The sequence below is a fragment of the Tenrec ecaudatus genome, chromosome 4, assembly GCF_050624435.1.
Source record: "Tenrec ecaudatus isolate mTenEca1 chromosome 4, mTenEca1.hap1, whole genome shotgun sequence".
Lineage (NCBI taxonomy): Eukaryota > Metazoa > Chordata > Mammalia > Afrosoricida > Tenrecidae > Tenrec > Tenrec ecaudatus.
Window position 1 is genome coordinate 177,646,873 of NC_134533.1, and position 24,742 is coordinate 177,671,614.

At 39.1% G+C, this 24,742-nt stretch overlaps 1 protein-coding gene across 1 annotated transcript in view; it reads left to right on the forward strand.

Moving 5' to 3' along the window:
- DYNC1LI1 (dynein cytoplasmic 1 light intermediate chain 1) overlaps window positions 1-24,742 on the forward strand; it is a 46,655-nt gene that overhangs the window by 10,512 nt on the left and 11,401 nt on the right. Inside the window, exons 3-8 of the mRNA XM_075547102.1 lie at window positions 14,729-14,845; window positions 15,500-15,730; window positions 18,297-18,466; window positions 20,240-20,333; window positions 22,854-22,989; window positions 23,586-23,697. Of these exons, the coding sequence (XP_075403217.1) occupies window positions 14,729-14,845; window positions 15,500-15,730; window positions 18,297-18,466; window positions 20,240-20,333; window positions 22,854-22,989; window positions 23,586-23,697 (860 nt within the window). The remainder of the gene's footprint in view (window positions 1-14,728; window positions 14,846-15,499; window positions 15,731-18,296; window positions 18,467-20,239; window positions 20,334-22,853; window positions 22,990-23,585; window positions 23,698-24,742) is intronic.

Genomic DNA, 24,742 nt, shown 5'->3' on the forward strand with positions numbered 1-24,742 from the left:
TTGAGTCACTTCTGACCCATAGTGACCCTGTGTACAACGGAGGGAAACTGTCGGGCCCTGTGCCGTCCTCACGATTGTTCCTGTGCTCGAGCCCATTGTTGCAGCTGCTGGGTCAGTCCATCTCACTGAGGGCTTTTTTTTTTTTTTTTTTTGAGGGCTTTTGTTTTTCTCTGCCCTTCTACCAAGCATGACGCCCTTCTCCAGGGACTGGTTGGTCTCTGCTGACCGCGTGTTCAAAGTATGAGAGACAAAGTCTCGCCATCCTAGCCTCTAAGGAACAATCATCATAACCTTTTTGTCCTGTTCTTCTCAACTTAGAAGATGTAGAGCAAATATAATTACTTGGCTTGCCCTGATGCATGCTGCTTTTGGTGTCGTTGCAGTTAGAAATCATATCTAAATCCTTGCTGTTTTGAGCTATAAAATTGTTACAAGGCTTATAGACATTACGTCCTATTGTTGAATTAGAGATCTAGTGTGGAGATAAATCCGTATCATGAGTGCTTCACTTCTGTGATGACTTTGTGTGGAATTGAAAGAGATTTTCTTTGTAATCAATTTGTGTATTTTGCGGTAAATGTATGAAGGGGCTTCAAAAAGTTTGTGGATAATTCTCCCATGAACATTTTGAAGTTCCCGCATATGTGCAACAAGAGTTTTTCCATCTCGACCATCTTCACAGGTACAGTTCAGTTGCATTGCTTTTCATGTTCAGCCACCATCACTGTTTCTAAACATTATGCCTTCAGAGCTTAGATGTGAGTCATTTGATGTTGGAACAAGTTCTATTAAGTGCTTGAATCCTTATAGACAGCTCACAGAGAATAACCTGTTTGAACAAGGTCCAGTCATTGCGAGTTCTGGAGTACCTGCTGTGGAGAAGTTTACTGTAGCCACTGCAGCACAACTGCCCTTCGCTGGTCCACCCATAGGACACAGGTTCTGTGCTTGTATGGCCAACAAGCTGAATATGGTTCGTACATTTTTAAAAGAGGAAGGATGGGTGGGGACGAGATATATGAGACAGACTTTATATGGCCTTGCAAAGATGAAAATATGTTACTATCGAGTCCTTTACAGGAAGCTTTCCCAAGCCTGCACTGTTGTTAAGTACCATTGAGTCATTTCTGACTCTTATATACAAGGAGGCGTCAAAGAATTTGTGGAATTGGAATGAATTTTTAAAAACTTTTTGAAAGCACCTTTGTACAGCTAAATAATGCTGCTCCGGCCCCAGCTTCTTAACCATTGCTGTTTGAGCCTATTGTTGATGCTGTTGTGCCAGGCCCTCTCATTGCAGTCTTTGTCCTTGTTAGCTCTGCGTTATCAAGCATGATGCCACTGTTTAAGGGATTAGCACTTCTTGACTGCATGTCCAGAGCACGTGAGAGGAAGCCTTGTCATCTTCTAAGGAACACTCTGGCGGTACTTTTTCCGAGCTGGAGTCCGTTGTTCTAGTAGGCCACGGTGCTCTCAGTACTCTTTGCCAGCACCAGAATTCAAGTGTATCCGTTCTTTGATCTTCCATATTTATGGTACAGATTCAGCACGTATGTGAAGTGTGATCCATGGCTTGGCTCAGGCACACCGTAGTCCTCAAAGTGACATTTTGCTTTTCACTACTTTAAAGAGGCTTTTGCAGAAAATTTACCCAATGCAATACATCCCTTGAGTTGGCTTTAAAAAAAGAAACTAGGAATCCTAATAGCCTTTAATGGGTTTTGCATTCAGCTGCTAACAGCAGCTTCAGCAGTTCAAGCCCATTAGCCCCTCTGAGGGAGAGTAAGCTGTTTGTTCCTGTGAAGATTTACAGCCTAAAAAAAAAAAACAAACTATTTACAGGCTTAGAAACTTCAAGTGATTCTACTAAGTAGTCTTATTATCTGCTTTCCCCCAAATAGACTCGCCACTGTTGGGACTCGTAGCAACCCTGTAGGACAGAGTAGAACGGCCTTATGGTTTCTGAAGTCATAAATCTTTGCACAAGTAGACAGCTTCATCTTTCTTCTGTGGAGCACTTGGTGGGTTCGAACTGTTGACCACGACAGTTAGCAGCTCCGTGTGTAGCTCACTGGGCCGGCAGACCTCACTAAGTAGTCCTATAGGGTTGATATAAGTCTGAAACAACTTGATAGCGGTGGGTTTTGTTTTGTTTTAGGTGAAAGCTTGTGTAGCAAATTAGTTTTCCATTTACAAGTTCAAACATGAATGACTGTGACATTGGTTGTGTCCCCAAAATGTGTCAGCACTGAACCCATTTCCACCCTGGGTCTGCTGTTTCCATTAGTCTGGTTCCCTTACCCTCCCTCTAGCCCCGCCTCCATGACCCCCACCCCACTCCCCCTCTCCACCTACTTAACTTTCTTTCTGGCAGCTGTTGTCCTGGTGATCTCGCACAGTTGGTTGTTCTTCCAATGGGATGGTTATTTTATAGGCCAGGATTTTCTTATTTGGGTAAAAGGTGGTTCCAGGAGTGACTTCAGCTCCAAGTTAGAAGGTTGTCGTAGGGAAATCATCTCGGGAGTTCCGACTGCAGTCATGATTGCTTTTTCCAGTTATCAGATGTTACTTACTGGTCCAGTTGTGAGGATTAAAAAAAAAAAATTATGTTGAGGTGTAGTCCATACTGTTGGTTACTTGATTCAGACCTTGCACATTCCACTTTCTAATTACAAATGCATGTTTGCAGCTGTTTCTTATCATTTGGAGCCCTGGGATCAGCAAGTGTCCTGAAGGCTTTTACTCCATCCATATTATTCGAGCCCGCTTGACTTTGAGGAGACACCTCTTCTCCAGTGGTGTTTTGAAAGGGAGAGGCTCATATTACATAGAACAATATCCATTATTATCCTTAAGTTTTACTGGCTTTTTTTTTAAGTAGCTTGCCAGATTCTTTTTCCTAGTCAGTCTTCCCGTGGAAGCTCCACCGAAAGCTGTCCACCATTAGTGACCCTGTTAGTGTTTGAAATCCTGGTGGTATAGTTTCCAGTGACAGCACATAAACCAACCACAGAGGAGTTGTGGACATGAAAGTAACTTTATTCTAATAGTCCTTGAACTGTTTTAATTTTTGTGTGTTTTAAAAATAGCTCTAAAATTTTCCCTTATTAAGAAACCAATGAATATAAATGTAAATTTAGATAAAATATTTAGCGATCATTTTAACACCATGACCTAAGGGATTCTTTACAGAAGGGCTTTCATCTTCATTTGTGTAAACAGGAACTCTCTGTTTTATGAGTGTATACTTTCAGTTTGATAGAGTTAAAGTTTATTGTGCCAACCTGGCCGATAAACACAAGCGGGGTTAATCGAAGGGTGGAGAGATAAATGGCTCAGGGAGCCTGGCCTTTCTAGTTCTTGGGTCTCTTGCTTTCTGATGGTTGGTCCAGGGTGCAGCTGCCTTAGCTAGTTCCCTGCTTCAATTGACAAGGCTCACTTCCTGCAGTACATCCCCAAGGAGAAGCCACATGGACCTACCCCAATGCAGCCCTGGGTGCTGGAGCAGCCGTGTGGAGACCCCTGCCAGCGCTGAGATTCTTACACGTTCACTGATTTGGCGTTGCTCCTGCAGTTGGCATCATAGTGTGTGTTTTGTGAGATGGAGGAGGACTTTGTGGATTGGTGTTGGACATATGGGTTAATGTTGGACTTGTGGGGTTGGGCATCACTGGGTTGGGATGTTTTCTTGATGTGCACTTAACCTTTATATCAAACTCTCTTTTATACATATGAGTTTCTCTAAAATACCCAGACTAATACACAGATCACTAACTATTTCCTGGCAGGCTTATAGATGGGGTGTCTGCTTCATTGCCAGCCCAGAGGCAAAGGAAATGAAGATAAAGCTTTCTTAAATTTTATAGAAGAGAGGCAGATGAATTTTTTTCAGCATTACTTGAAGTCACACATAATTACTCTACTTAGCACTTTAAAGGTACATTAATTGAATGCAGTGATGTGTATATAATTTTATTTTACTTCTTAAATTATTAGCTTCTGTGTTTTTTAATGCTTTGTCTATTAAAGGTGACTTTTAAATGTCTACCAGTGACGAAAGTTAGGCATCCAGAATTTAAACATCTTATTCTTTCATTTGTGCCTTAGAATGAAAACAGAGAGGGTGCTTGATACACCAGTTAATAGTTTTAATTTTAATCCACCTTGCCTCTGGCAAAGTTAAAAACCAACAACTCAGGTGAATGATTGGAAAATGCTTTCCTAAGTATAGTGAAGGAAATATGTGTTATCAGCTTCCACTTTTCATTGATCTGCTATTAATGGGAGGTAGTTGCTTGTATTTTATAGGCATAACAAATTAATAATTTGAATAAATTCTGGTAAAGACCCAAGACAAGCAGTTGAAGTATGGTTATGGAACTAGATACTGGCTGTGACTAAGAAATAGGAACACTGGTAACAGATCTTTTATGTATATGCCATGTTTTCTGGTTTTAGTGAGCAACCTGGGATAGTACCTGCTGTAATCTGTAATCACCTTACTAAAGAAGATACTTTATGACCTATTTACTATTAAGGCATGTTCTCAAAGATTATCTATTGAGTGAAGGGGACAGATTTGACAGCCTGTAGTCTACTGGAAGAAACTGACAAGTAGCTGGCCCACCTCTGTGCAGTGTCTTTTGGGAGCTCAAAGGAGAAGAGGGTGCTTAAGCAAACTTGTGGAGTTGAAGAAAGCTTCTTAGAGAAAGTAAAACTGAGACCAGAGGATAAGCCAGGGTTCTCCCAAGTGTGAAGTAGAGGAAAGGGGTTATTCCAGAGAGAAGTGATGATTGCTGGAAGAAAGTGAGGCCCCTTTACAGGAATGGAAGAATATGGGGAAAGGGCTACAGGAGGGAATAAAGGCAGCAGAGAAAGGTCAGGATCTTTGTAAGTGACATTTTCCTCTGACTGGGTCCCCTAAAGTTTTTTTTCTGACCTCTTGTGAAGAAATTCAAACACTGAGGAGTTGCATTTATTTGCTCCAACCTATATTCTACAAATTAACATTTAACTAAATTTGCTTTATCCTCCTACACGATCCATTTTCAAAGTAAGCTGCAGATATCAGTGTGCTGCTTTCCATCGGCATACTTCAGTATACACATCACTAGCCGGACTCCTCTGAGGGGCCGTAAAGGAAGTGTGACAGGATGCCGCAGGAAGGTCACTCCTCAGCAGGATGAGGGATGACTTAGAGTGTAGTATGAATTTCAACTACTGCTTGCAAGATTGGTGGTTGGCACCTACCCAAAATTGAGAAGACAGGCCTGACAATCGGCTTCCGAAAGGTCACCGCCTTGAAAACCTCACGGAGGGAGCACTTGTCCTTCGACACACCTGGAACCGCCATGACATGCAATTACCCACAGCATCTATATTCGACCGTAGCTACATACATGTGATGAAGTGTTCACTTTGGCATGGCATGTTTTTATGAGAAAAAGAAAACTTGGAGGAGACTATTGGTTAACAGCATTTTCCAGAAAGACCAAAGAAGAGAAGGACTTTCTGACATAGAAGGGGCTTCAGAAAGTTTGTGGAAAAATAGAATTGAGAGATAATGGAATTTCTCCATGAGCTTTTTGAAGCTCTTTCATATCATGCTGGGTAACCTTTCTTTGGAACAGGCACAGGTATGGGTTCCTTGGACTCCATGGCATTGAGAGTTTCTAATTGGTCAGGTAGTTAGCGTCAGATTTCTTCGCATAGGTGAGAGAGTGCTTTCAGCATCGCATCATTTTGTTGAAGCATTTCAATTGGTATTCCGTTAATTTCTAGAGCACTGTTTTTGCTAATGCCTTCAAATGCTGTTTGAACTTTTTCCTTCAGTACCATTGGTACTTGATCATATGCTGTCTTCTGAAATGACCAATTCTTTGTGATACCAATAAATAAATACTGTATATACTTGTGTATAAGCTGAGTTTTTTCAGCACATTTTAATGCAGTTTTTGTGGTAAAATTCAGTGCCTCAGCTGATATTTGGGGTCAGCTTATACTCGAGTATATATAGTAAATAAATAACCCGCTGCCATTAAGGTATTTCTGGTTCATAACAACCATATAGCACAGGGTAGAACCACCCCTGTAGGTTTCTAAGACTTAAACGCCTATAGGAGTGGAGAGCCTTGTCTTTTTGGTACAGTGACTATGTGTTCTTTACATCTTTTTTTGTTTCTTACATCATTCAATATTTTGCCCAAGGAATCCTTCAGTATTTCAACTCACCACTTAATTTTTTTCTTTCTTTCAGCTTGAGATATACTGAATTTATTCATCCTTTTGGGTTTTCTAACTTTAGAATAATTCTAACTTTAGAATAATTAACCAGCTTTCATGGTAGATCTATAGATGTTATCCTACCTATCACAGGCAGCATTGTAATTCAAGATCTTGAAATGTCCTTTTTGATCCTGGAGCCGACCGCGTGACTTTCTGAGCAGCTTCTAGGCAGGCTGCAGGGGGTGAGGGACCCTGTGGATATCTGTGTAAACCTAAAACTTCTAACTCTCATAAAACTCACTTGGATCACAAAAACAGATGTTCTGTTTGATGATGGGTGTAGTACCTTCTTTTTGATTTGTCATTTCTGGCAGAGTAAACCATATAATTGACCGACTCAAAATGACATTTAAGTATAGGGGAAGTAAAAGGTACGGAAAACACAAATTCATTGAGATTTAAGACCTATTGAAAAAGGTTTAATACCAAAACTCACTGCTGTTGAGCTGATTCTGATTCAGTGGCCTTGTAGGACAGTAAATCTGCCCTTTGGATTTCTAAGACTTTCCATCTTTAAGTGAATGCAGCTTCATCTTTTCCTGAGGAATGACTGGTGGATTTAAACTTCCAGTCCTGCGTTTGCAAGCTCAATGTAAATAACCCACTAGGCCACTACCACTCTTGAAAAAGCTTGTAGTTGGTATAAACCAAATATTCAATATTCGACCAATTTTCATTCCCAAACATTATTAAATATGACAAGTAACAGAGGGGAGAAGAGTAGTTGATAGAAATTGTTTCCCCTAAAATACTTTGTTTCAACAAGTACTTCTTCAAATACTTTGAGAACCTTCTCTGTGCCAAGCACTGTTATTAGGAATAAAGTTTTGTTTTATTTATTTTTAAATTACTCTTTACAGGAGTAGAAAGCCACATCTTTCTCCCTAGTGGTTTCGAACTGCTGACCTCAAGGTTAACAGCTCAGCAAGTAACCACTATGCCACCTGTGCAGTGAAATTGCTTGTTATGGCTCTTCTAGTCATAGTCTTTGTAACTCAAAAAACACAAAGTGATTGGGTGAGACCATGCAAATAGAATGTGTGAAACTCTTTCACTTGGGGATTGGTCAGTTTTGCCATTCTGCTGGATATAAACGTGAGTCATCTCAGAAGCAGGAATGGAGAGAGCCTTTGATCACCAAGAAAGAAGACCCACAAGTCTAGTACATGTGGGGTGTGCTTATGTGAAGTGGCGTAGGTGGTGGCAGCAGCACCAGAGGCAGGCTTCCTGGTGCACGGAAGGAGTAAGCGTGTGCTTGCTGGCTCACAGGAGGCGTAAAGCTGAGTGCCTTCTGGGAGTGGTACCCTTTGGGCATCTGTCAGCCCTACAGAAACTATAAGGTTTGCCCAAGGAGGCAGAGGCCAAGGGACCATGTGGCTGAAAGGCTGAGGCAGCTGTAGATCAAAGGACCTGTATAGCCTTATGTACTTTCTGATCTTGACTTGAATAGGCCGTTTGTTAACTTCCCGAATAAACACTCAGAGTTGTGAGTATTATTAATGAGTTCTGTGTGAACATTGGAACAGATTATTGAACTCAGCAGAGAAGTAGAGTGTCCTGGGAGGGATGGTTGATGTCAGAGTAGGGTAAAGAAGGATGGAAGGTAGAGCCATGTCTGACCTCTGCCTCATAGGTGTCAGCCTTGGGCAGATATGGAATTGGAATCTCTTTCCCCCTGTGTAGCTAGAGAAAGTCACACATGACATCCACCCCATTTCCTCAACTACCTACCTTGAGAGCATATTGTATTTATTTAACAATATATTCTTTTTCATATTTAACGTTCTAAATATTGTCTTTAGAACAATGGATTGATTCATAGTTTTGGAATGTTAGGTACACAATTATTTAAAATTCAGGCTAGGCCAAAACCAAACCAGACCCACTGCCATTAAATTGATGCCAATTCAGGGCAACCCTGCAGGACAGAGTAGAACTCTGCCCCTTTGTGTTTCTCAGACAGAAATCTTCAATGGGAACAATTAACCTTATTGTTCTCCAGCGGAGCAACTTGCAAGTTTGAGCCTCTGAACTTTTAAAAATTTTATTTAAATAGTTTTATTAGGGGCTTATACAACTCATCACAATCCATACATACATCAATTGTATAAAGCACATTTGTTGCCCATATCATTCTCAAGACATTTGCTCTCCAACTTAAGCCCTTGGCATCAGCTCCTCATTTTCCCCCCTCGCTCCCCGTTCTCCTCTCCCTTATGAACCCTTGATAATTTATAAATTATTTTGTCATATCTTACGCTGTCAGACATCTCCCTTCACCTACTTTTCTGTTGTCTCTCCCCCAGGGAGGAGGTTATGTGTAGATCCCTGTAATTTGTTCCCCCTACCCTCCTACCCTCCTGTTATCGCCACTCTCAACACTGGCCCTGAAGGGATCATCGCCCTGGATCCCCAGTGTTTCCTGTTCCTATCTGTACCAGTGTACATCCTTTGGTCTAGCCAGATTTGTAAGGTAGAATTGGGATCATGATAGTGGGGGCGGCGGGTGGGGGGAGGAAGCATTTATATACTAGAGGAAAGTTGTATGTTTTATTGTTGCTTTACTGCACCCTGACTTGTCTCCTCCCCGTGACCCTTCCCTAAGGGGATGTCCAATTGCGTACAGATGGGCTTTGGGTCCCTACTCTGCTCTCCTCATTCACAATGATATGATTTTTTTTGTTCTAATGATGCCTGATACCTGATCCCTTCGGCACCTTGTGATCACACAGGCTGGTGTGCTTCTTCCATGTGGGCTTTGTTACTTCTGAGCTAGATGGCTGCTTGTTTGTGTTTAAGACTCTGGACGCTATAGCTTTTGATAGCTGGGCTCCATCAGCTTTCTTAACCACATTTGCTTATGCACCCGCTTTGTCTTCAGTGATTGTGTTGGGAAGGTGAACATCATGGAATGCCAGTTTAATAGAACAAAGTATTCTTGCATTGAGGGAGTACTTGAGTGGAGACCCAGTGTCCATCTGCTACCTTAATACTAAGCCTGTAAATAATTGCATATAGATCTATTTCCCCATCCTCATATATAAATATATTTACAGATGTACATGCCTTTATTTAGACCTCTATAAATGCCCCTTGCCTCCTAGCTCTTTACTCTATTTCCTTTGACTTTCCTCTTGTCCTACTATCATGCTCAGCCTTCATTTGGGTTTCAGTAATTCCTCTTGGTTACATTACCCTTGATCACGCCCTACCAGGCCTCCTACACACTCCTCACTACCGATTTTGGATCACTTGTTCCCTTGTCCCTGGGTTTGTTAACACCACTTCCTTTCCCCCCCACTTCTCCCTCTCCCATGTCCCCCCCGAACTGTCCGTCCCGTTGTTGTCTCCAGATTGTTCATCTAGCCTATCTTATTTAGACAGACCTGTGGAGATAATAACATGCGCAAAAGCAAGACAGAGCAAAACCAGCCAACAGAATAAAACAAAGCAACAACACCACCACCAATAAGCCAATGACAAAAAACAAAACAAAACACAACAAGAATGAAAAGCTTTAGTTAGTTCAAGGACTGTTTGTTGGCTTTTAGGAGTGTTTTCTGGTCAAGTCTGATGGGGTGCCAAGTTCTGGCCCCAAAGTCTATTTTGGTATTCCCTGGGGACTTTGTTGCTCTGTTCACATTGGTGTTTTGCATCGGTGTGGTGGGATCAGGTCGAGTGTAATTCCCACACTGTGTCTCCAGTGTTGTCCCCTGTAGGGCTATGGATCAGTGAGGAATGTCGTGTTTCATAGTGGAGCCGGCCATATGGTCTTCTCTGTGGATTGGCTGCTCTGAGCGGAAATCTCGTCATCAAGGTTTGGTGGGCCAGGATGTGCTTCACTCTCTCTTCCTCCTGTGTCATTTGCTCCGTGTGCTCTGATCAGACATGTCCCTCTCCCGGAGCTGCAGCTTCAGTGCTGTCCTCTGAAATAAATTATTCTGGGGGTAGGGGCAGGTGTCCACATAGTTGAGATTGGGGCCGGCCTCTCAGACCTCTCAATTGTGAACCTCTGAACTTGCAGTTAGCAATTCAATGCCTTAACTCCGTGGTCTCACTGCCTTCAAGTCATAGTGACCCTATTGGACAGGCTAGAACTAGACTGTAACTCTTTATGGGAGTAGAACGCTCCATCTTTCTCCCAAGCAGCTGCTAGTGGTTTTGAACTGCCAGTCTTGCAGACCGCAGCCAATTGCATAACCGCTAGGCCACCAGCACTCCTAATTCCCGTGATAAGCATTCTGTGTTTACTGCTGTTACTGTAGAAACGGTGATGGAATGCTTTATTTTACCAGGGCACGAGCAAAAGGAAAAGTGAATTACAGTGATTTAATTTGTATATCTGGAAACACAATGACATACTTGAAATTTGTGTTCTGGCTTCTTAGGCCTTCATGTTTAAATACCATTAATACCCAATAAAAGATTTAAAGAGAGTCCACAGTGGGATGTTGATGTTAGCTGTCTTTGAGTTGCCCCTATGTGTTACAGATTAGTAAGGTCACAGAGTAGAAGAGCAAACTCGCTTTGACAGTTTGGACTTGAAGTAAGTATTCCATGATGGTGGCTGCTTTCCCACAGTGTCAGCTTTCTCTCAATTTCTGCCAGGGACCCTTTTCCTTTCATCTCCGGATTACAGCAGATCACCAGGTCTGTCTTTTGCAAGGATGCTGGAAGATTCTAATGGACAACCTTTAGGTTAGCAGTTGGTCCCAAGCCACTTTCGCATCCAGACTCCTTCCAAATGGGGAAGGGGTCAGAATGTGTGTCCTTCTCGAGTTCATATATACTCTACTTGAGTTCATATATATACTACAACTGATTTGAAAGTGCTTTTTCATTATTTAATAAAAGATCTGTTGGTGGTGGTCCGGTAGGGGGTATGGAAATAGACATTTTGCTATGAAAAAAAATCACATTAATAAGTACTTTTGTGACAGTCTCAGAAACCTGGTGGCCCTGTAGGGGGTTTAGAGACATAGTGCTATGAAAAAAATTACATTAATAAGTACTTTTGTGACAGTTCTCCCCTGCCCTCTAGGGAGGGTCACCCCGAGTCAGAATTGACTGATGGCAGTGAGCTTTGCCTTTTCGCTACCTCCTTTTGTCCTCATACTTTCCAAGTTATTTCTCCTTTCCACAAGGACACTCCTTTGCCTTTAGGCTTCTCTGCCTACTTTCCTTATGTCCTAGAATTCTCCATGCTCTCAACTTGGTGAAATTTGTCTATAAAGTATTACCTTTGCAGCAAGGACTTCTGAAGTCCCAGCAAAGCCAGGCGCTGTCTCTTCTGTGGTGGGCTCCTGATTTGTTGCATGTATCTTGTTGTTAGCTGCCATTTGAGAGGATCCCCACATCCTGACATTTGAGGCAGTCCCATGCACAACAGATGGCGCACCGCCTAGCTCTGCTGATCCACATTTGATGCCATCCCACTATCTATTGCAGAGATTGTAGATCAGACCATTGTGATCCACAGGTTTTTCAATGGCTGATTTTCTCAAGTAGATTGCCAGCCTTTCTTCCTAGTTTTAATCTGGAAATTTCACTGAAAACCTCTAATGACAGATAGATGGTGGGTGGCTAAGTATGAGGTGCATTCACTAGGAATTAAATCCGATCTCTCACATATTCCCAATAACAGTATCATGAAATTGTTTCCTGTTTGGTTTTTCCTCTTCAGTTTATCAGTTGCTGGAGGACAGTAACTTTGATGTACAGATCTGTATTGTTTGGCATATTGCAATAAATACACAGTGTGTTCTCAAATTGTAAGTCCTGGATTAAACAGCATCAGCATCTTTCGGAATTTATTAGAAGTAAAGATTTTTGTACCTAGAGCTACTGAATCAGAAATTTCAGTGGTGGGACCCAGCAATCCAGTGTTCAAAAACAAAACACCATCTTCTGGTTATTTGTAATTCATAACATTTCTAGAGTTTAAGCTTAAGAGCAAACAGCCCCATTTCCCCCCCCCCCCCATGGAGCGTCTGGAAGATTTGAACTGCTAACCTTGTGGTTGCCAGTCATGTGCTTACCCCACAGCTCCACCAGTGCTCGTTGGGTTCTCATAAGCCTGCAGGGACTTTTGAAATATGTTTGGTTGAGAACCACCAGTCCAGTGAATAAATACTGGGCAGCAGACACAGACTAGTTCATGACCAGGGTAGAAGAGCCCTGCCACTTGTATTTAGTCCTTAGAAAACAGAAGCGGCCATTCTCTAATGTTGGTGGCAAGAATTCAAAATAGAGGGCATGTACAGCTCCCACAGTGCGTTTAATGTCGGGGATTTGGGCTATTTGTTGTGAGTCTGTTGACCAACTTTAAAATAGAAAATAGTGAAAAGAGGAGAGCACAAAATTATTACCTTAAAAAATCACCATGGGGGATAATCATGTCAGTAGTTCTTTCTAGTTGTTACTGTAAGATTTTTATCTTCTGTGTTGAGATTTATTTGTTGAATCTTTTATTTAGAAACTTTCATATTTTAGTCATTTGAAATGTTCAAAAATTAGTTGATCTAAACTCCCAAAATGTTTACTGTGAATTATTTATCTTTTTATTTTCTAACATCAAAGCTGAGAATTCGTGAAATAATATAAATCCTGGGTCATGTTAAATGCTGTTTCATTTATCTAACTGCTGTCTGTTTTTGTTAAGTTATGAGACTAGACACTTGATTTTGCTTATAGAATGTTTCTGTGAGCTCATCATAATTTAATTGATGTCATTTTAACTTAGAGAACTCTTTCAGGAAAACAGTTTGCCACACAAGTAAAAGCAACTAGAAACCTTGCTTCCTTTTCTAGTTCTGGACCAGTCTCTTGATACCTTTTCACAAAAATTTAATAACTCCCCTCCTATTCTAATGTCTAAGCAACCCCATGCCTACCGAAGTAAGGATAGAAAATCTTTTTGCTTATAACGCTTGCACAATACAAAGCCAAAACATTATATATTAAGTATAAAAATCATAGAACTAATAAAAATCAAATTAGGTATGTTAATATAACAAAGGATGTTTTTGCTGAGACTGAATACCAGTGTTGGGTTTCACAGTAACCAGATGTGTTTATTTTTTTTCCCAGATGTGTTTTACTTTTTACTGGTTAATAAGGTTTCCTTTCCTTTTCAAGCGTGGTAGACCAACATGGAAAAACATCATCATACATGTCACCTTTTTTAACTCAAACTTACTTTTAGGTCCACTTAATGTAGTACAAAAATAGTATTACAGAATAAGTATTCATTTAACGGCAAGATCTTCATTGCTTACATAAGCTACACTTTATTATAAAGCATTGGGAAATGTCTCATAAAAAGAGCTGCTTTCCCAGTACAAGTGGACATGGGATTGACTGCCCTGACCTACTTTTGAGTTTACCTGGGTGTCCCCTCTCTGCTGTCTGCATAACTGTCCTCAGCGTGGCACGCACTAGTAGCCTTACAAACCCCAGTGCAGACGTGGGCTCTGCACGCAGTTTGCTGCATTCAGTTACAATGGTAGTCATTCAGAAGATCTAAAACCTGAATGTATTTGGGGGAGCATAACATGAACATGAAAAGAATTTTTAATTCAGAGAAGTCAATCTTCAGGAATCCAGGAAACTCAGCTATATTATCTATAAGTGTTATGAATATGGTATTACTCTTAACTAATAAGTCCATAAAGCAGTAATATTTAGCATTAAAGGAATTTACAATTTATAAGAAAACCCTGTGCACAGAAATCAAATAACCCACTGCCATCAGATTGACACTGACGCACAGTGACCCAGTATTGGGTTTCCCGGGCTGTAGTTTCTTACCACAAACAAAACAGATTTTTCACCATTGTGTCCATTTTAACTCGTGGCAACCCTGTGTGTTAGAGAGTAGACTGCGCTCCATGGGATTTTCCTGAGAAAGACTGATTGTTCTCAGGGTAAGCATTGGGCTGTGCACCAGAAGGACCCCTCAGGAGAAAGATGCACCTACCTGCTCCCATGAAGCCTAGTATTGGAAACCTCATAGAGAGTTGCTCTTAGTTGAAATTGACTCCGGGGCAGTGGGTTTGGAGTGAAACATCATTTCATTTTGTTTTGCTTTTTGAATCATTTTAGCCCTCCCATAGCACTGTCAGTGGGTTCAAATCACCAACTTTCAGAAAGCTAGTGGTTGAGCATAAACCATTTGTGTCACTTAGGGACCCAGACCCTAAGACATGCCCACAGCAGAAACTGTCTGTGATGGTGTGACATGAGGCTAAACAAGAGAGAGCGGTGCTGGAGAAAGAACCCAGGTGGAGAAGAAGGCTGCATCTTTTACTCCGTGGCTACCTAGTTATCTAAATACCTTCAAACACCTTTTTGTTTGAATCCAATTCCCAGTTGGATTTAACCATCCTAAATAATCCATATTAAGATTTTTAAAATGATATTTTTCATTTCTTTATGTATCTAGGTGAAGATGGAGCTGGAAAAACAAGCTTAATAAGAAAAATGCAGGGAATCGAGGAGTACAAGAAAGGAAGAGGATTGGAGTATTTGTATTTAAATGTGCATGATGAAGACAGGGATGGTGAGTGTTCGTTGCTGAGGTGTACTGCAGCTCCTGCTAGTCTTGGACTCAGTATTCCCATTCGCACTACACGTCCTACTGAGTTGGGCCAGTCAGTGAGGCGTTAGGCTTTCCGAGTTGATTGCTTTGGGATTGGGATTCATAGTGATCCCTGGGAGCATCTCAGGTGATTCCCATGTGCTGCCATTGTCATTCTGGGAGAGTCTCAATTTTCAACTCATTCTCCTACAGATAGTAATTACTATCCCGTGATTGTTTTGTTGACTTCCTTTTCACCATTTTTCACTTTGTGACACAAAATATCTACTCTCCAGTTTTTCTCATCAGATCATCTGTTTTCTCTCTAGATCACTTTATTTATATATATTTATATATAAAATATGCATGGTTTTGTCTACTGATAGATATTAAGACTGTAAATATGTTGTGCAGTCTCTGGTTTGGATTGAGAAGTAGGAAGTAGAGGACGCTGGTGCCTCGTTGATAGTTGAATTATTTTCTAGAGTATTTTTGGTAGATGTGACCTATTAGCTGACTCTTCTCAAAGGCAATAGACTTCTCCTGTGGAGATGCCCTGAAATACTAAGCAGTATTGTTAGTTCGATGATGAAAGAACCTGGTCCTGTTGCCTTGGTAACTTTTCTTTTGTTGTAGATCAGACAAGATGCAATGTGTGGATCTTAGATGGAGATCTGTATCACAAAGGCCTCCTCAGATTTTCGCTAGAAGCCATTTCTCTGAAGGACACTCTAGTGATGCTGGTTGTTGATATGTCAAAGCCTTGGACTGCTTTGGATTCTTTACAGAAATGGGCAAGTGTTGTTAGAGAGCATATTGACAAATTGAAAATTCCTCCTGAAGAAATGAAAGAAATGGAGCAAAAGTGTGAGTAATTGAGACACATTAATAGATTTCAAACACAAAATTCCTTTACTGACGTCAATCATTAGGATTCTTTAACTATGAATAAGGTTTAATGAAGGAAATAAGTGACTAATATTTAAAACAATATAGTTTCATATTAGAAATGTATATGTAATGGCAGACTCTTTAGTAGAGCTGCTCTTTCTCCATGCCTGAAAGCTGTCTGTGTTCCTCTTGGAAAGTTGGTTTTTAGTGAACAAAAATTTGAACCTTTTCTTTAGCTTATTAACCTTGTCAAAGTATGTCAGATAAAACATTAATAACATAAAGATGCTAAGTGAGTTTTGTGATTTACAGGATACATATATATGTGTATATGTATATTTTAGATAGATTTTTATTTCAGAGAACATTTATATTTTATAATCTATTGTAATCATTTTCTTTAGCTATTTAAACATAACACTACTTTTGATAATTACATTATGAGGTACCTATTTTGTATGTGCCTGTGTGAATTGGAAATCTTTAGGGAAATTATGAAAATAATACAGATCCTTTTTAACAAATTATAAGTCAGTCACATTTCTAAATTTAGTGTTCTTCATTTGCCATTGTTGTCTTACTTAAAAATACATACTACAGATGTTATTAGCTGGCAGTAACTTTGACGTAAAAATTGAGATTTATAAGAATTATATTTAAGGAAGTCTTAAGTCATTGGGAAAATGTCTAAATACTTTTAATCCCTACCTTTCTTTCCCTCCTAGCCACTGTTTGTGGCTGTTGCCCTGGATTTATATCCAAGTTTATACTAGCCCACACTCGGGCATGGTCCCTGGACCTTCAGCACCATCAGTATCGGAGGGGAATCTGTCAGACATGTAAATTCATAGGCCTCACCCCAGACTGCTGAGTCAGAAACACTTGATGGGGATTTAACAGATTCTGGTGTGTGCTAAAATTTGAAGACCTCTGTTAGATTTCAGTCTCTGATATGAAGGTAGTAGTTAGCACAGCTGTCTAGGGTGCATATGTGCCTCTGTGTTCTGGAGGAACCAGGTTCAGCTGCTCAGGATTCTCTCTCTTCTTTGACTGCATATAAACTTAGGACAGATTTCCCCCACATGAGCCAGTCTTCATATTCCAAAGAGGACCTCACTCATGTCTACTCTTTTCCCTTTGTGTTAGTCTGGAGAAACAAATCCAGGGAGACTTGTCATATGTGTACAAGAGAGAGTTTTATATCAAAGAGTAATTGTACATTAAGACATCCCAGCCCAGATCGTCCATAAGTTCAATATTAGCCCATATGTCCAGTACTAGTCCATAAATTCCTCTTTAGACTCACGCAGTTATGCAATGATGCTGAATGCAGGAACATCACAGGCCAGTGGGTGGAAAGTCTTGTGGATCCAGTGGTGGAAGAAGCATCTCAGTGCTGGTGTGGGTCTCCACGTGGCTCCTCCAGTTCCCAGGGCTCTGGCTCAATCAGTGTCACTCCATCAGTCTTGCTGTCAGTAATGTCTCACAGGGAGTGAGCGTGTGTCACACTTCCAGCAAGCTATTTATCTCCTTAGTGCCTCCACTTGAGATCATCAAGCTGCTCCATGGTTGACAGGCTAAATTCCACTCCTACATTCTTAAGTCTTAAATTGACAGCAGATTATATAACTACCACATCCTTTTTAGTTCTGAATTGGAATCACTCTCTGATTTTACTGGACTGGTTGTTTTGTCGTTTTTTTCTCCTCTTAACATTATTATTTTCTTAAAACATTAGTTTTAGAAAACCTAGATTTTTTAAAAATGATTATAATATTCCCTCATCACCTTTTTAAGTGTGTTCTGTGGATAATTGACATTGTCCCCAGATGTGTTGCTTTCAATATGACTGGTCCTATGTAGTTACTGCTGTACGTACAGCACTGATGATTTCCTTAGTTCTCAGAAAAGGAATGACTGATGCAAAGTGTATGGGAAGACTTCATACACTCATCTCTTTTTTTAGTGGCAATTTTGCAAATACGTTCTAAAATTTTATCAGTGTCAGTAATGGTAATATCTTATTAATTCCTTCCAGGGTTATAAAATGAACACAACCCAAAATTGAGCCTTGGTACAAAGGAGGAGACCTGGATAAAGTATTCTTCTAATCTCAAACTTATCCAGGACTGTCTTTTACATTATAGACTATTATTAAATTATTGTTGATGTTGTTATTGGAGACTTTTGTCACACATTTTCTTTTACCTATTCACTGGCCTTTCGGATAGCAGAAGAAAGTAGAAAAACAGATGGTGACTTGCCCAAAGTATTTTGCCCAGACTCACCATGCATAGGTAGAACCATGCTCTTTGGAGCCCCCTAGTGCTGCGCTGGGCTTCCTAATACATACATAACGTGAGTCCGGTGTCTGCTTCTGCACTTGCCTTTTCAATAGGTTTCTCAAACCCTTTCTTTCTCTTCTGTTTTACCAAAAATAAGTATGAAGTTTAGTAAGATGTATATTTAGAGTATGACAGATAAATCTAAGTGATTAAATAAAGCACCTTCTCAACTGTGTATTAAATTATTTGATTTTCAGTGATTAGAGACTTCCAAGAATACGTAGAGCCAGGAGAAGATTTCCCGGCTTCTCCTCAGAGAAGAAATACTGCGTCACAGGAGGACAAAGATGACAGTGTGGTTTTACCTCTGGGTGCGGATACGCTTACACATAACTTGGGCATTCCAGTACTAGTAGTTTGCACAAAGGTTAGTTTGCTTCCTAGAAATCTGCTACCAGTGAAACGACTTTCTGTTTTCAGGTGGGGTGGGGTGGGGTGTGTGTGTGTGTGTGTGTGTGTGTGTGTGTGTGTCCTAACACATTAGTTTCGTAGAGAATTAAAGAAAAAATTTAAAGTTTAAATTTGGAATGATAGTCACATGTTGGTCACATGATCTTACAATTTTTGGAAAGAGAATGTTACTTCAAAAATTTATATTTTTCAACATTTACATAACAAAATATTTACCCTTTTAACCATATTGCATATGCAATTAAGTATTATCAATTAAGTTCATGTTGAACACCTATCACACTATGCATTTCCTTTAAGATTGTGATTATCACGATTCTGCTAACTGTCCTGTCGTTGCATACACTTTGTAATAAAAAGTCATTGTGCGAGAGCCTATGATTTACTGTTTATAACACAAGGAATAGTTAAGAAAATGACAGACCATAAATCCTCTTGAGATCTAAAATTATAATTGTTTTTTGTAACATCTAAAATTTGTACATGTAAGTTAAAAGAAGTTACGGAATTTATTCATTTTTAAAATGTAAATGTTTCAAAAACATTTAAATACCTATCTTAATATTTGTATAACTTAAAGTAAGACGTAATAATAAAAGACTGGGGAGCATTAAAATGTTTAAGTTAAAATGTATTACCAGCCTTTCAGCTAGTAGTTCTGGTTTAAGTCTTAGACCTTTTCCATGTAACTGTAGGGTGAGTTGAAAAGTATTGCTACTAACGGTTTCCAAGTCACACAGGCACAGGTGTTTTCCAAACAAAACATCTTGAACCACGTCTGATAGGTGGGAGGTTGTGGACAGTTTCTCTCAGTAACTTACTTGTCTTTGGCTTGTTAGGGTGCTTTCAAAAAAATGTCCAATCCAAACAGTTTCTTCCATGAGAATCTGCTGGACCATTTAAATTCAAGGCCAAGAGGTTAGGTCAGAGATTCTACTCACTATTTGGGGGGATCCCATAGGAAGGGTAATCCTTGATAGCTTTTCTCAAAGGACCCAAAATGATCACAGGAACTTAAGAAGTTTTTAAGAAAATTGAGAACTGCGTTGAGGAGAAAAAGGCCAATAAAGTTGCACTGAGGAATTAGATTCCATCATGACAGTGTACCTGTTCATTGTCCAAGGGTCCCCAGGGCTGTCCCGTGAGAGTTTCGTTGGGAAACTGGGATATCCCCACAGCCCTGACCACACCCTCTATTCTTTTTGTTCCCAAATGCAAAGAACATATCAACAGAACATGACTTGAGTTTATAAAGGATGTCAGAACTGCTGTTTCGATGTAATGTCGATTGAAGAGCATGGAATTCTTCTGGGAAGAGTTAGAGGGAAATACTGCCTTTAGAAGCTGCACAGGCCTAGATGGAGGATATGCCAAGACACAGTAGCTTCACATTTTGATATTTTTGTTTAGTAAAGATTTTTCTATTTTATAACAATATGTATTTATTTACCTTTGTATTTCTAAGTTTATATTATGAATGATTACATGCTCAATGTGTATTCTGAAAGTGTTAACTGATTCATAACTTATGAGACTTGAGCATCATAAAAACATATAAAAGCAAAAACAACTATAAAAGCACAACTAAAAATATTTATAAAGGAAATTAATACTTATAATTCTAAGTTCTACTTTTCAGTTGCCCCATCTCATAATTAACTTTTACCATCTTTTAATTTAATTTTTATTAGAGTTAATCGTGTATTATTCTTTTTAATTATCTTAACAGTGTGATGCCATTAGTGTATTGGAGAAAGAACATGACTACAGAGATGAGCATTTTGATTTTATTCAGTCACATATCCGGAAGTTTTGTTTACAGTGTATCCTTTTAATACAGTGGTACTATGTACCTTACTTGATCAGGGATTTTTTTAAGCAAAGGAATTAAATTGATGGGCTATAAGAAATTCTTAGAATGTTTTTTCTCCTGCCTCTGTTTGGAAATTTCATTTTAAATCCCAGTTTTTCATTTTAGTTTTCAAGTGATTTATACCTACATGGATGTTTTTAGATATAAAACAAGCAACAAAGTTTTTTTTAAAATTTGTTTAAAGTACTTACATGTCTAAAAGTTATTCGTCTTCTGTGTAAAATGTTAATGAGTTGATCTTACAAGCATATCTGAATAGAAAGCTGTATATTCACTTATTGAGGGGTGGGGAAGAGTAAGATTAATCTTGATGTTTGTTTGTATGTTCTTATTTTTAATATACTTTGTTGTCACTTCCATAGAATTTAACATAATGGTTTCAAAATCTGACTACATCAGAATTTCTGATCTATCCTGAAGTAGAATATTCCAAGATGAGGATATAGAATCTGTTTTTTTATGGTTAGATGGTTTTGATTATCTCAAGGATTGAAAGTCTGCCATAGGGAATCTTGGTTAATCTAGATTATAAGAATTAGCCGAGCCAGTCACTAGCATAGCAAGGTGAAAATGAATGCTACTAAGAGAATTTACTGTTGAAAACTTGGACACAGTTTGAGTGTGCTCCCATCCATTTCTCTTGGATCTGATATTTCACAATTTGATTCCCCAACCAATGCTTTTGAGTCTAAAAAGTGATTAACTTATATTATGAGTGGATAGTAATAACTGATACACTTTTTTAACAAGGGGACTCCAAAAATTCATGGGGAAATTCCATTATATCTCGCTCTTTTTTCCCCCAATAGCTCTTAATGGCATTTTCCATGGAACTCTTCTATAATGTACAGATCATCTTTATTAATGGGTACTCAATTCAAGCACTTAATGGAAAGCTTAGCTAAAATAAGATAGACACATAGTACTGGTATTTTTCCTTTCCACGTTTTCCTTCTGTTTGTCCTATCCATGAGCTTTTTCTTCCTACAAAACATAATGGTTGAGTTGAGTTAAAGGATAGTAGTCTTGAATTTAAAAAAAAAAGTTTTTTAAGTGACCCTAGTTGAAATGACCTTTCAACTTTCAACATAGATGCCTAAGACCTTTTAGTGATCTATGAAGGTACAAGTATAGAAATGTATCCAGGAAGAATATTGTCTATTAAATTATAGATCTTAACCTCCTCCCTGGGGGATGGGCAACAGAAAAGTGGGTGAAGGGAGACGCCAGGCAGTATAAGATAAGGTAAAACAATAATTTATAAATTATCGAGGGTTCGTGAGGGAGAGGGTAACGGGGAGGGAAAGGGAAGGGAAAAAGGAAAATGAGTTGATTCCAGAAACCCAAGAGGAAAGTGAGTTTTGAGATAGACGAGGGCAACGAATGTATAAGTATGCTTTACACAATTGATGTATGTGTGGATTATGATGAGTTGTATGGACCCCAATAAAATTATTTTTTAAAATTATAGATCTTAAGTACCAATTGAATTTAAAAGTATCTTAAAATGTGAGAAGTCTACAGTTTAATGGACAATTTCAATTGTAATGTAAAATTTTTAGCTATTGAAATCTTGCAAATGATCATAAATCAGCTATCATAGAGAGGAAGACAATGAAAACTTTGCACAATTGTTACTTAAGATTATAATGTTTGTTTCCATCAAGCTTTATTCTAAGGTAAGGAGTGCCTAAAAATTGCATTTTGGGATTCTTCAACTCTAGGCCAGTCCCAGGAAATATGAGTATGCCAAGTAAAGTTCTTAGACCACACGCCATTTTCCTCTAGCCTAAGCCACCTCTCTTGTGGACCATGGCCCATTCTAGAAGATAGTCTTCAGTCTGCGGCCATAAGCTCTCTGACAGACTACCTTGCCTTTCAGCACTCATTGGTACAGGCCCCGCGCCCTTGTGGATAAGCGACCAGGGTTAGGAGCTGCTGTAATGAGGCTGTTTCTCTCACGTTTGTGCCATTCCCGGGAGGCTTGTTTTGCCCTCTCTTACCTTGGGTGTACTGTGCCCTCCTCAGTGGGTCTCCTCACTTTTTTCTCCAGAGTCCCAGTTCCTTAGATTTGTGAAAACTACAAGAGCTAGTAATACACCATTTTTGTTGAAAATACAACTAAGCAGTTAAGAATTGTAAGGCAAATAAATTTTTTTTAAAAAACCAGTCCTATGTGTGCTTAAAATATAGAAGGGATAGCAATGTCAATGTTAATAAATTTACCTTTACTTTCTTGGCTAAATAAGACTTTCACCCTCATAAGGTAAGTAGATTAGGTAAAGATTGTTTGTATGCATTTTATTTAAGTATTTTATAGTTTTGAAATTCCCTATTATAAAATAACTTTAGAAGTTGTTTTTGAAATTAGTATACATATAGATGTACATCTTAATTAAGCTCAGAACACAAAACTTTATGGTGTCTGTCCATGAAGCTATCTGAAATTTCCTTTAATGATATTATTCAGATGGTGCAGCACTTATTTACACTTCAGTAAAAGAAAACAAAAATATAGATTTAGTATATAAATATATCGTTCAGAAACTCTATGGATTTCCGTATAAGATTCCTGCTGTTGTTGTGGAAAAAGATGCAGTATTTATGTAAGTATAATCTAAAGTATATTATTTGATCATGCATTGATGCTAGTTTTGGCAAATCATAATTTTCGGCTTTAAGGTGGGACCAGTAGACATTTCCACGTTGAGTACGTGAGAAACTGTTCATAGATGGCTTTATGTATAAACTGCTTTGATCTGTTTACCTTTGCCTCTTAGATTTACTAATTGTGTGAGTCTTTTTAAAAGACCTTTGCTAATGTGGTTCAACTCTATTGAGTGCATATTATCAATGTATTGTATCTACTCATTCTTTAATTGTCTGAATAAGCCAATGTGTAATTTAGATTGCTTTTTAAAAACTACTTGAATAAAATTTGGAGGTAATAATTATTGCTCCCTCACCCCCCAAAAAAACATTACAATGACAGTTTTGTATCAGGAAGATTGATGGCTATTTTAAGTATATAATAACAAAACTTGAGATTTTGCAAAAAGCTGTTTTATTTTCCATGATTCTTTAAATTGCTCTTCATATTTGTGATGCTTTTTTCCATAATTCATCAGTGTGTTCTTTACAAACTGGGTGAAAGAATAGATGTATAAATACTTTAGCGCTTATTGTATGCATTTCTTTCCAGTCCAGCAGGTTGGGATAATGATAAGAAAATAGGAATATTACATGAAAATTTTCAGACATTGAAAGCAGAAGATAATTTTGAAGACATCATAACTAAGCCACCTGTCCGAAAGGTAATACTTTTACTACACAGTCCGTATAGTTAGACTTTCAAATTGAGAGGGAACTTCATAGCTTAAAAGTATAAGGCAAGGAGGTCCTTTTTATCACGAGGATTTCTAAGTGTAATTTGGTTATTTCTAATAGACTGGACTGTTCACATGAAGGGCTTTTTGTGTGTATGCAAAATAACTATTCAGTAGCTGAAATGTTACTTGGCCTTTAGTATAGTATTTATATTAACAGAATGTTTGTGCAGATTCCATAGTCTTCCTTAATAACCCAAAGCAAACCTGTTACCGTGGCGTTGGTTCTGATTCACAGTGACCCTGTAGGGACTGTGTTAGGGCAGCAACAACCCCTCTCTCTTTGAAGAGTGGCTGGTAGGTTGAGTCTACAACCCATCGTTTAGCAGCCAAGGGCTTAGCCCAATTCATAACAGTAGCAAAATTAGTTATGAAGTAGCAACAAAAATGATTTTATGGTTAGGGGGTCACCACAACATGAGGAACTGTATTAAAGGATTACGGCTTTGGGAAAGTTGAGAACCAGTGTTCTAATGTGAACCGTAAAAACCAAATCCATTGCCTCTGAGTCGATTCCAACTCAGTCGCCCTATTTTGGGTTTCCAAGACTGCAGATCTTTAGAGAGCATATAGTCTGTTTCATCTTTTAAAACATGACTGTGTGGATCTTCAACAGTTGGAACATCTAAAATCTGAGCTTTCCAACCGAAAGCTCAGCCAGAGACCAAGAAAGCATCGTTTTCTTGGCTTCTCTTTCCTGAGCCAGGCTTCAGATCATCTCCACGGTCGTTAGTTATCCAGAGTAGCTTCACAGCATTCCCAGAGATTCCGGTTTCCTGTATTTAATTATTAGTGTTGACTGTGGCATCCCATTCTCATGAATATGGAACTTGGATCCACACACTGCTCCTCCTTCATCTTTCTTGATTTTGTGGTAAGCTATAAGTGATGACCTATAATTTCAAGTGTTTCTGAAACATTATGGTAAACATGAGTATTTGTGGTTAACACTCCTCACTGGCTTACTTTTAAT